Below are 13452 nucleotides of genomic sequence, written 5' to 3' on the forward strand. Positions count from 1 at the left end.
TTTTCATGTCGCTGTTGTCTGTTTAAATGGCACCGAAATGGCACCGTATCAGAGTCGTAACAGAGGTTATACAGGTGGTCCTCGGGTTTGCGTTCTGTTGTTAAACTGTGATGTCAAGTTTTGGTGTAAGCCTTACACCTAAATATAGCTATGAATTCCTAAGTCGATCACACTGTACACAGAACACATGAAGAAAATACAATAATACAGCACTAAAGACAAGAATTAAATAAAAAAGTAATAATTTCCATCTCAATAATAAGACCATTACACTGCCTTGTTATAACTGTCGCTTTCAAAGGATCAGCAACCTGGCATTTACGCGTATAAGACATGTGTCCTGACCGTGTGTGTGACAATTGAGTTTTTTCTGATTTGTTTTATCGTGGTTCGGACGACAGTAGGCTGTTTTGCGTTTGCAATTTGTTGATCAACCATCTCCTCGTCATCCTCATGTTACAATAACATTTTTATCCTTACTCATGGTCACAAGAGCCAAAAGACTGAGAAAAGTAAAGCCAATGTTTAGGAGATTCATCTGCGGCTCACGCGTTGTAACTAGTTCTCCAGTGAGTCTTGTGTTTGCGGAACACAATCAAATTTTTAATACATTTATGGGATCGCATATGTAACCACGAAACAGTGTAAACGGAACGGCGTAAACCAAGGACCACCTGTAACTTTGTTGGTTTTTTTTACACTTGTATGACAGTTAAGAACATTAAAATGTTACTTAACTGTACAGTTAACAAAGGTTTTACGATGGCCACAATTTGACCCTGGAACAGATCCATTCTATTTTCATTATGTCCAACCATGTTCTCCAATGTATTTACAAGAAAATAACTCTGTATGACTTGTTAATTGACGGCAATCATTACAGTTTATAATCCATTCTTCCTTCAAAAAAACTGCCTCTAAATCCAAACAAATGATGATTTGCCTTGACTCCAGTTTTAATCGTGTTTTTCGTCCTTTAAAGAAAAAAAAAAAACATGAACAAAGCTAATTATTCTGTTGGCTGCCCAGGCAATAAATTGGAGGCATTAAAAGACTTTCATTATGGAGATTAAAAAAAGCAGAGGATGGCTGACTTCCTAAACTGATGAGTAGAGAAGGGAAAACAAATATAATTCCCTTGTGCACATCAATGCATGACTGTAACTGTAGCCACTAAAGAACCTTACATCTTTTCACCTAATGCAGCGCTACTATTATTTCCTAACAGTGTGGCAATTGCACTCCAAAGCAATTCTGATGCATGCAAGTGTTTTTTCCATTCTCCTAGTCACAGTAAATCTTGGCATGAACAATGTGCCCAAAGGTATCACCAGGACCTGCAATGAGAAGCTTGTAAGGAGGCCATTATAGCTTCTGTTATTACTCTGTGGTTGCAGGTGGCACGCGGCTAGCGGAGGAGCAATCCCCTTGTCACATGATGGTGAGCATTAACCTGCTGACCATGTTTATCCGCCAGCTCCCAATCAAAATTTCTTGATTAGAAATAAATCAACATGCCTTAAAAGCCAGTGGGGGAGCCATCAATGAGGAATGGACTAAATATGATTTTCCTTAATTAACATGGCATAATAAAAAGGGAATTATGAGGGAGCGTAATGGCTGCACTGCGACAATGAGGAAGAAGACAAACATGGTCCACCATTTACATGGATCATAAATCTGGCACACAACGTCTCATTTACAGAAGTTGTTAAACATATAAGGAAGGGAAAGGGGCCGGGGGCTAGTTGGGGGGTGGGGGGGGCATTTAATCGTTACTGGCATATGCTCATGAACAATAAACTAGCACCCCATGGTGTAACTCCTCTACTCCTGAACCGCTGCGTACAAAACAGTGAAAATTCGGCCCCCTCCTGTGTTGCTTGTGTTATTTTTCGGACAAGCACATCACATGGTGGCGCTGTTATTAATCCCGATAAATTGCATGGACTTGGAATTTCAACTCAATGCGCTCTACAAAACACCCACTGTAACTAAGGGTATCCTGATCCGATACTGATACCGTTATTGATACAATTCTATACAAGCACACCGATACAAGCCGCCCATTCCAGACTCCGCTCCAGCACTTCTATCCAACAGCACCAGTTCTAACATGCGAACCTCACGTGATCACAACAATTACTAAAAAAGTATTAAGAACCAGGACCGATGTGGGCTGTGTGGCCAAAAACAGCATGAGAATCCTTGCAAGACCTCAGAGGTGAAGAAACAACCAGCAGCATCTGAAACATCCACAAAGCATGAGAAAGTGAGGTTTTTTTGCATACCTGCGGCTGTTGACTATTGTTCTCTGTTATATCACTTCATCAAGCATTTTCTAACATTCCACACTAAAAACCAAGTATGTATGCTTTGTGCTGATATCGGATCGGATTCATATTGATAACGGGCAAGGCTCATATATCAGTATTATATCGGAAGTGAAAAAGTTGTATTGGACCGAATCACCGCCAAATTGAGTACACACCTTCAGAAGACTGACAAGCACATTGTGTAAAATTTGAGCAAGGTGGGTTGAAAAACATAGCCCCGGTCAAGCAAAACATCTTTGCAGAGGCGCGCTCTGGACTTAGCAACTAATTGACCGTAAGTCATTTACCAATTGTCTAATAATTATACAACTTTGAGGATATCTGTATTACATGTAAGGTAGCATGTCTTCCAATTTATTTTTACCACACAGTCGAGAGAGAACGCCGTGGGGTTTGAATTTTGGATTATTTTGAGCCTTTGACGTATTTCTATTATAAAATGTTTTGATTATCACTAAGAACTTGCGAGGAGAGATCTAATTATTGTAATTCTATGACTTGGCTATGTTGCGCACGTGCATGTTAAAGTAATCTTGCCATGCCCTGGCTCACCTATTCCAGTCCTGTACCAAACTTTAACATGGATCAGTCAGACCCTATCCAAACGTGGGGCCCAAGCTTGGTACAATTGCCCTTGTGTGAGTACGGCCTACGTGTAGCATAATCAGTGGACGAGGAGCAAAAATAGTAGAACAAGCTCTAGCGCCTCCTTTGTCATGCTGAAAGAAATGAGGACAGGGACAGCACCTGTGGACCAGATTAGCACCTCAGGGCTCTGATGCGAGCCCAGCTGAGTTTTTCCTGTTGTATGTGAGCTCAAATGTCCTCTGCAGACTGCTGTCACAAAACCTTACAAAGGACTTAGCGCACAGTCTTTAGCCTTGACGACATCCTCTTTCTTTAAAAAAAAAAAAAAAATCCATTTGTGTGAACATTTTGTGGAGGCAACGCTCAGAGGGGGCAAAAAGGTGAGCTATTGTTTGGGGATATTGCATCGCGTCGTGTCGCATGCCGCAACGCATCAGGCAGTCACTTAAAGAAGTGCTCGCCATTCCCGTGAATTAATGAGCAGTTGGGAAGAACAGGCCAAGACGGCGCCATCTGTAAATGTCACCAGCACCGCTTGCTCATTTTACACATCATTAAAGCCAATATTCCTAACCTGTATCAGAGCAATCAGGAGCAGGCCATTACTGCGACAGGGGCCCCCGGGGGGAACTACGACCCAACTCGGGAGGGAGAGAAGGGAGAGCACTTGCTATCTATCTGACACACACCTCTGCACAAGTGCACGCCACCACCCAATACAATAAACAAACACATGAAGTCAGCGCCGGTACCGGTAATAGCCACTGCGTTTAACAACAGAGCCCGATGAGAATGGGGCGGGGGCAATTAAACGTGGGCAGCCCCAAATGAGAATCTTGTTATTTCCTTCTCGCCGTCCGTCGGGTGGTGCTCAGGAAGCTAAGTCATTACAAGAGCGCGGGCTCCGGGGACAGCTTTGGGAAATGAGAGTGAATCGGGGAGCGACAAAACAAAGTATTGAGATAAACACCCGCCATTAGCGCAGGCAGTTAAAGCTCCATCTCCTAATCCTCAGCTGGACTCCAGGGGATATTAACCCTTGCTGTACTAAGGTGCAGGACATTAGCACACTTGACAAAGTCACTCTCTCGCTGCAGAAACTTAACACTAGTTGGCATAAGTGCAGCTGCACTTGTAGCGGAGACAACTTTGAGTCTGGTTGCAGCAACACAGTGTTCCTAACTTACTGTAGTATACTACCACTACTATTAATATAACGACACAATCTCATGAGATATAACACAAGAGCTGCTTTGTAAATTCTATTACTGTGTTATCTGAACTATAACTTCAATTTTTGTCATAGTTTGGCTGGTCCTGCGACGCATAGTCAGGTGCGACTTATATATTAAAAAATACATGCAGTCATCCCTCGATACATTGCGGTTTAAACATCGCACCCTCACTCTATCGAGTTTTAAAAAAGAATTAAGTAATAAATGGTCGCTGCTTCGTGATTGAATATGGTCTATTATTGGTAAAAAACAAACAAACCAAAAAAACACACATATTTAAGCAAATTCTTCCTATTCATAGCCTAAATTAAGCATTCATAAAATGGCTAAATTAATGAAAATACAAGTATAAGGCTTTCAAAAGACTTGATATGAAGTGTAATACAGTATCTGTGACTTGTGTGCGCCTTTAAGGAGCAGGGCCTGGGAAGTCTTTCCTTAACCATAAACAGTGGCAAGAGAGTAGTATTCCGCAATGGTCTCTAGGTGTCAGTAATGTTACATTGATGAGACATTAGCCACCATAAAGTACACTGTCAATGCTAACATGTGAGTCTATCTTATATTATTTATGTATAAGATGGCTTATGTCCTGTTATTATGACTACTATATTGGGTAATACAAGTGTAAAGGTGACTATAGGGGTGTTATTTCTTATTTAGAGGGCTCTAATAATGTTAAAATCGTAAACAGGTTTTCTGTGCTCTAACTCCAAAAATATTAAATTTATTTATATTGGATCCTACCATGCGGAAAGTTATGGAACCAATCGGGTATGGAACCAATTAACCAAGATAAACGAGGGAGTATATAATTATATAATACACTATATAATTTATAACATGTTTATAAATGTTAATTCATACTGACTCACATAAACCAAAGTATGTACATTACCGTTAACAGCCACAAGACTGCGCTGTAAGCTTGTACAACTACTGTATATGCTGCATGTTATTTTAATTTAGCCTATTCAACCTCCCAAGTATGTTCTTTATGCTACTGTGTAGTTGACTTGCCTTTCCAGATTAAATATCTGTTCTTGGTCTTGAATTTATTGAACTAAAACTCTAAATAAATGCAACTTATAGTGCAGTGCCTGCGATTGGTATGCGACCAGTCCAGGGTGTAAACCGCCTCTTGTCCGAAGGCAGCTGGGATAGGCTCCAGCATACCTGCAACCCTAGTGAGAATAAGCGGCATAGGAGATGGATAGATGGATATAGTGCAGTGCGACTTATGTTTTTTTTTTCCTCTTCATGACGACATGATTTTTTGACTGATCCAATTTATACTCCGGACCGTCTTGTAGTCTGGAAACTGCGGTACTAGAAATGCATGGTCATAAACGTCATGAATTCACCCAAATGAAATAAATGCATCGTTTACCCTTTTTAACCACAAGAGAGGGTCTAAATCTAATGAATACAAGAGCTGATTTCATAATTCTATGCATGGCCATAGACCACAACAATGTACCCTACTGTGCATCCACCAAAATACAGTCAAAACCTTGGGTTTTTGAACACCCCAGTTTCATATGATTTGTTTTTTGACCAATTTTTTCACCAAAATTTTGACCCAGTTTTCGTACATCGTCGCAGTTTTGTACAGTATTGCGTGTAACTGTATCAAGTGAAATCGAGTGCCCAAACAAAGAATCCCACATGTTGTTGACCCAGTCTTTTTTTTTTTTTTATTGCGTGCGAGTAGTAATTTAACCGCCATTGGGCCAAAGAAAGTTGCAAGTGCCAGCAATTTGATAAAAGAAGGTGGCAAACAGCATTGAAATAAAAAAATAACTCATCGCAAAGTACAAATATGGCGTTGGTGTGGCCGATCTCCCCGGGATGTATGGGAAATTCGCATCCTATATACTGTAAATTCCATCCAAGGAAGCTAGTGTTGTGAAAGGTGTTAACAAAACAGAGATCGCAAACAATGGAAGATGTTGAGAACTTGTCTTCACCAACAAGAGTCGTTAATAAAGGTAAAAGTGATGTTGAATGTTAATTTATCCATTTCATTCGGCATTTGTAATTATTTCGCATTGCTTTCTGCACGTATCATTATAATTATTCTGCATAAAATGTATTTTTTGTTAATATTTTGGGTGTCTGGAATGGATTAATTGGATTTTCGGCTGACCTTTTGGAACGGATTAGTAACGAAAACTGGGGTATGACTGTATTAGATTCAACTCTCGGTATGATGCATTGCTGTACAACTTTGCAACCTATAGTCACAATATTACATATTGTTAAATGAATCCCTTAAAGCATGTTATCGTTGGAAAAGCAGATTTTTTATTCAATCTCTTTAGATTGTAGAAAGTAATATAAAAAATGAATATAAATTATAAATAGTAATAAATTATGAAATAGTAATCAAAGTAGTCTTTCATTTCTATTTACCCATGTGTCTATGGCCTTTATACATAATTACAGTCAAACCAGTCTTAGCGGCCACCTGCCTATAGCGGCCACTGAAAAATCCCCCGCGGAAAATTTGCGTGTTATAGACCCTGTGTATAGCAGTCACCTGTCTAATGTGGCCAGCGGCCACCCATTTTGTATCCCTTGGTCAATATCTGACCGCATATAGCGGCCAAAATGCCGACTCAAGCAGAAGCTTCATGCACGAAAAAGTTTAGTTTTTTAAGCAATGAAGCCGTCGTGTGTAGACTTTAATTACTGAGTCGTAGCTCAGTCACAATCATTCACAAGATCACACAAACTGTCAGTTGTTCGACATTAAAAAAAAGCCTTCTTCTTTGGAGCTTGCTACTACAGTGACACCGTTTATTTCCTGGTGTGAGACAATGTGCACTGGTCAATACTGTAACGCTCCTTATTGTGGGGAAGGAGAGACTCACGTCGAAGATGCACTTTAATCACTTTATTAACAGCGGTTTATGAACCTAGCAGTTCTTTACAACTTCTATCCGCAGTCCCACAGTGCCCTCTACTGGTCAACATGTAACAGTATAATTATATGTATCTGCAAACACAACAAGCTTCTAATCACAGACATGTTAATATGTGCGCACAAATTCAAAATGGCCACCAACCTGTCTATAACGGCCACCTATTTGCCGTTTCCCTTTAGTGGCCGCTATAGACTGGTTTGACTGTACTTGTAATTATGCTAACATTAACACAGCAACTTCTACATGACTTTTTGTGATTAGTGCAACAAATGTGTAATTCATCGTATCTTGTTTTGAGTATTTGCTATCATAGCTTGTTTCATTGTCTTTTTAGGAGCTTCCTTGAACTGTGATTAAAAATTTAAATTAAATTCAAATACGATATAACTGAATGACATGTTTGTTGTTTGTATTACATTTTTTTGTAGTTTTGTATTTCAATTTTTTCAGCCCAAATTACACTCATTCATGCACGAGCAAATGCATTATGTAGACGAGAGGTGCCCATTAGGTTGATTCCGATCAAGGTAGTGTGGATCGATCGCCTGTGTCATAAACGTCACTTTGTAGACATCATACGACATCAGTCAGCTGACATTAAGCTCCCCTCCTGATTTGCCGTTGCTCCTCCACGGCAAAGATTAAGTGGCGAACAGACGTCTCATGTGGCACACAAAAAGGCAATTTTCATCTTTATCATGCAGATTACAGATAAACTAACTAGTAAGATACCTATATCTATAACAAAAGTTATCCACTCACTTGTAGCGGCTAGTTACTGTATGTAGAAAAAAGTAAATTGCTTGACGGTGCTGCTCCGTGTCCTCAACGCCACTGTAGAAATTTGTGCTTTCTATACTTTTGCGTGTGAAACTATTATTTCATGATTAATTAGAAAATGTGCCCATTGTTGAAACATTTTTTATATATTGCCTTGACTTTGGTTGCATTGTCTTTTGCATAATCATTTTCCTTTCTTGTATATTTGTAATGTTTGATAACATTAAATGCACGTAATACATAAGCTGTGAATATGATGAACGCTACGTAGCTATTTTGACTGACACACTACTGAGGTTATGTACAGAACTTGAGTGTTAAGTTGCTGTGTGATGAGTTTAGCTTTCTTTGTAAGATGACACCGTGAGTCAGACTGTTATATTGAGTAATGACCTCTTGCGATTTCCAACGGGTTCCCTGATAGCTTGTGATTGGCTATGCTTATAGTAGGAGGTAGATCTTTGGGACGTGGTCATTTCAAAAGTAACTCGCAGGTTGAGAAAGTGTGGGCATCCCTGCTGAAAATCAATGATGCAGCTGAGTAGTGTGAGTGTGCAGGTCCGTATGGTGAGGAGGAATTGCACCCAAGTCCGGCACAGTTTAACAAAATGATCTTGGCCATAATATCCTTCTATGCCAAGTCCTCCTTCTTCCCTCCAATCTAAACCAATGAGCATTTGCCACACTTTCTTTCAAGTAGAGACACATTAATGATGCTCGCTGACATCGTGCATTAATCAGAGAGGAGCCCCCCCACCCGCCTAACACGTCCATCGTCAAACACAACTCTTTATCGGCCAGCGATTTTCCAGTGGTTTTATGGCGAGCACTGATCGTCGGGCGGGGGGGTGGGGACAGCTGCTGCGAAACACATTACGGTGGCTGTCACTTGTCCCGCCATGCGTCCTGCATCATTCTTTAAGCACGTGAGAAGTTCATTACATCGCACGCCACTGACAGAGCACAAGATATTAGGTAGCGTATGCATTGTGCGGATGTGTCGGTGCAAATGGAGCGCTACAGGAGGAGGTTAGTTATAATAAATGCATTTAAATTGATTTAAAATAAATAAAGGACGTTTAGAAGGATTTGAGATAATCACATTTTAAACAGAGTACTGACATTTGTGGAAATGGTCAATTTTATTAAGCTCTATTATGCTTTTCTTATGCTCTATTATGCTGCTCTACTAATAAGACCAGCCATGACACCTTATGTGTTATGCTAGCATTAGCTATAGAGTTATCAATCTATGACGCACATGGAATGTAAGTTTTCATATTGAGTATGAGAGATAATTAACAGCAGAAGATATTTAAAAATCAAACCAAACCTAAAAATCTTAAGAGTTGCTTTTACTGTTAGTACCGAGCCAGCAAAGTGCCTAACCCTAAGTGACCGACATTTGTAGCAATGTTACAAAACAATGTTACAAAATCTGACACTGTGCATGTGCGCTCGATTTGGACAGTCCGTGGGGATGTCCTTAAAAATGCAATTTTTTCATAGGATATCAGGTGTATTTTCATTCGTATACATGTTTGTTAGGTGGATTATTTGTATCGCATTATACTGGGTGTTGGACCACATCGACTCAAACAAATGCTTCGAATGTTAAGTCCAACTTTAAGCCTTTCAAACTCATGGGTCGGAGCTTCAGGACACGATAAAAGGCATATAGAATATTAACTCACATATATCATATATATCTGCAGATGAAATTTTATTAAAATCTGGTGCAAAATATGTTTTTTTTTAACCCGGAATTACTAAATGTCGCATTTGCATTGTTGTATTTTCAAAATGGATGCCTTGATTGTAAATACAAAAGCAAATATCCATCCATCCATCCATCCATTTTCTATACCGCTTCTTCTCTTTAGGGTCGCGGGGGCTGGAGCCTATCCCAGCTGACTTCAGGCGACAGGCGGGGTACACCCTGGACTGGTTGCCAGCTAATTGCAGGGCACATATAGACAAACAACCATTCACACTGACATTCATACCTATGGACAATTTAGAGTCGCCAAATTAAATCTGGCGATTTAACCTAACATGCATGTTTTTTGGATGTGGGAGGGTACCCAGAGTACCCGGAGAAAACCCACACACGCACGGGGAGAACATGCAAACTCCACACAGAAATGCCCAAGGGAGAATCGAACCCAGGTCTTCCCGATCTCCTGACTGTTAAATATGAATAATTTAGATATCATTATACCAAAATCATGCTAAAAAAACATTTATTTTTTCATATATGGTGTGCATGGTGGATTTTATACATTCCCGTCATCGATGGTATCTAGGTATTTCATGTGGTCAGTGTGGGGTGAAAACGAATACACAGCGTACTGCTGCACTGCAGTGTGAGGCTTCATGAAAAATATGACACTTGATTTTCTTCCTTGGACCTTTTGATTATCAAAAAAATGTAAATGGTTACTCTGTTGACTTTTAAAAATAGATTTTCACAGCCTAAGTTATGATAGATTTTGTAGTACGGTTGTACTTGCCATGGTCCGTGGGTCAGTGTTAAAGCAATGGGGACCAAAGGCACTATTTTCTGGTATAAAATCTGCTATTTGGGGTAGAGAAGTGAATGAGGTATCAAATTAAAGTTCAAGTCATGCTTTCAGATAAAATTAATCACAGACTTGATTTTACATATATTTTAAAATGTTATAACATTGCTAACATTAGTGTTGATGAATTAGTTGGCTTACCAGTCAAGCAAGCTGGAAACAAAAGATAAGGCCGAGCGTGCTAACCTGCATTGTAGCAGCAAATGTCGAGCTAACATAGCTAAATGTTATGTATTGTGTCAAACAGAAAAACAAGATGCACCAAATATATTTCTATGTTCAATTTCCATATTCTGACCTTCTTAATTTCCATCATCTTCAGGAAAAAAAAAGAACCTGACCTTCCAGATTGTTAATGTTGACCTCAGCACATACTTTGAATATAAAAGCATTCGACTACTTAGTGATGATGATCACACTGGCCTATGTGGTCAACAAACCTCCATTCAACCCTTAAAGAGCAGCTGTCAGAGGCCAGGATTCTTTTTTAAAAATGATTATAAATGCTAAGCGTCATTTATGAGGCGTCAATGCCATTGTTGTTTCCCAGCGCATCAATCTTGTTGATTGATCACGCCGCTCCTCTGACATCAGTTTTATGGCCTCCAAGATGCGTCTCCTCAGTGTTTCCACAATGGTGTCCAATTAGAGTGCTCAATTCATCATTTGTGCAGCAGGATCATTATTAATTGGCTGAAGAGCTGGCTGCCACTCCCCCGCTGAGATGGGGCTGCGGCTTCTGGATCAGGCCATTTAGACCGTGGTAACAACTTTGGGATGGACCACAGCACGCCATGATGTGTTTTATGGGTATAGCAGGCAAAATACAAACAACCAGTGACACGCAGTCAAGGGAGGCAGGTGAGGCAGAGCCTCATTGTCATGATGAAAAACAAACCCTGAATAATAACATAAAATAAATATTCATATTTGTCCATTCAACTGTATTATAAATGTATTTTCTGTAAGATTCCAATAGCTTTTAAACATTTTTGAGTTAAAACCGCTGAATTTGCACATTTCCAAATCAAATAGAGAGCTGTGAGCGTCGTTTCTCGGCTTAGTGTGCAAGCCCCACTGACTGGGGTGAGCTGAAAGATGCTTGTCGCTGACGTTTTTTTTTTTACTTTATTGAAATAGACAAACAGCAGTGCTGGCTACAGCTACATTTACAAACAAGTCAAATGTACGATATTTTTACACTGCTGAATGAATGAATGAATTTGATATACCCAAGCTAACCAGGAGGTGATCAGACTTTTACAACTAAGTACCAGAACTTCTTCTGGAGAAGGAAAGGCTGCATGTACTTCTTATGCTGATAAAAAAAGGTAAGAACACAAATGTTTTTCAGTTGATGAGAAATAAATAAATGGGACCATCTATAAAAAAGTATCTGAAAACAATGTGAAAAAATCTTTTAATCAAAATGAATTGTTGTCTTCTTTTATTGGTTATCCTCTTAATGAGCAACCCGTATTAACATAAAAAAATCTCCAAAGGAGTCAGTGCCTCACTAGCCAAGAACCTCACTGCAAACAACTATGCTACTTTATAATCAAACACTGATGGCAAAACCCCAGCAGTATATTGTCATTTTCAGACTCATTTTAGTTAAATGTTACAGCAATCAGATGTGCGTCATCATAACCATTGCACCATACCTTCATTGCCTGTGGATAAACCATCCGGCTTGGTTATACCCGTACTCTTTTTCCGTCTGTGTTTCTTGCGGTTAGCGTGCGGTGAGGGAGGCGGATCAAGCTTTGGACTGGTGGCACTGCCCGCACTGCAACTGGTCAGGTCGCTCATTCCATTGGCTGGGTAGAAAAACACAGATAGATAAAACGTTGCTTTTCACTTTAGCATTAACAATGCTGCTACAAAGTCAGTAATTCGGGGTACAGTCGGCATCCATCCAAATCACATTCTACACCAATGCCCCTTTTAAATTGCCACAGTCTGTGTTGACTTCTCAGGCACAGTAAGGACACGTTTATTCCAAAGGAAACTGGGGGCAGCATAAGAACGAAGTGTCATTACTACTTATTACTAAATAGTCATGCTTACTATGGAGTCAGGGTAAGCATGTTTTTTTTTTTTTTTGTCATTTATAAGAGTGTATCCGCAAATGAGGAATCTGCTCAACTAATGAGAGACAAGTACTGATTTATGTCACCCCATATGGGCTCAAAAGACAGTTCGATCGGTATGTGTTTATGTATCAGCCACAAAAAGGACAGAGATCATTCAAGAGGAAACTGAGGGCAGATTGAAAACGGGGCTGTAGCAAAGCGGATACAATGGAGTCAGGGTAAATATTAGAAGGTATGTTAATTTTTGTAATTTATTGGGTATATCCTCAAATACTTGACCAATGAGAGACCAGCAAAGATTTACGTCATTATGAGGCTCGGGACATGGGTTTGGAACTACAACTGACCTGGTTACAGAAATAGTACCTGCTTTTGGCAATGGAAAAGCATCAATTGTGCGGGGAGCTGTGGGATATGGCTAATTGCTGTACTGCAAAGTTACTGTGTGTACCAAAAACATTCAGGTAAAAGCTATACAAGTCAAATGTCTACAATACAAAGCCATTGTAGCCCTAGAGGTACAATCATGTACTTTTTCTATCACAGCTTCAGTCATCGGTTGCCTTGGAAACAGCGCCGTACTGGCAACAGTCAATACAGCTCAGACAACATATTGAGTCACTTGTTTTCCTCTTCACGAAGTGCAAACTATTTGCATACTTTTGACTGATCGCCGATTGCCTTGCGGAGGTTTACACCCATGAGAAATGTGCGTAAAAGCAGACAGGAAAACGCTTTGCCTCCTCCTAGAGTGACTGTGTTGTCATGCTTTCTACAGTGTGAAAGACAGGTATGGGGCCATCAGTGGACAAATGGACACCAAAGTTAGCCCCCAGCAAAGCTATATGACTGTCTGAGAGTGACGAGGGTGGGGTGGGGTGTTTCTTGTAAGTGATTTTATAAAT

At 40.0% G+C, this 13452-nt stretch overlaps 1 protein-coding gene across 3 annotated transcripts in view; it reads right to left on the reverse strand.

The window, feature by feature from the left end:
* The window catches only part of agap3 (ArfGAP with GTPase domain, ankyrin repeat and PH domain 3), a 179842-nt gene that overhangs the window by 24018 nt on the left and 142372 nt on the right, over positions 1-13452 (reverse strand). For all 3 annotated transcript variants that reach the window (XM_054763773.1, XM_054763788.1, XM_054763781.1), the window contains exon 13: positions 12116-12271. In XM_054763773.1, the coding sequence (XP_054619748.1) occupies positions 12116-12271 (156 nt within the window). The remainder of the gene's footprint in view (positions 1-12115; positions 12272-13452) is intronic.

This window comes from Dunckerocampus dactyliophorus, chromosome 2, assembly GCF_027744805.1.
Source record: "Dunckerocampus dactyliophorus isolate RoL2022-P2 chromosome 2, RoL_Ddac_1.1, whole genome shotgun sequence".
Lineage (NCBI taxonomy): Eukaryota > Metazoa > Chordata > Actinopteri > Syngnathiformes > Syngnathidae > Dunckerocampus > Dunckerocampus dactyliophorus.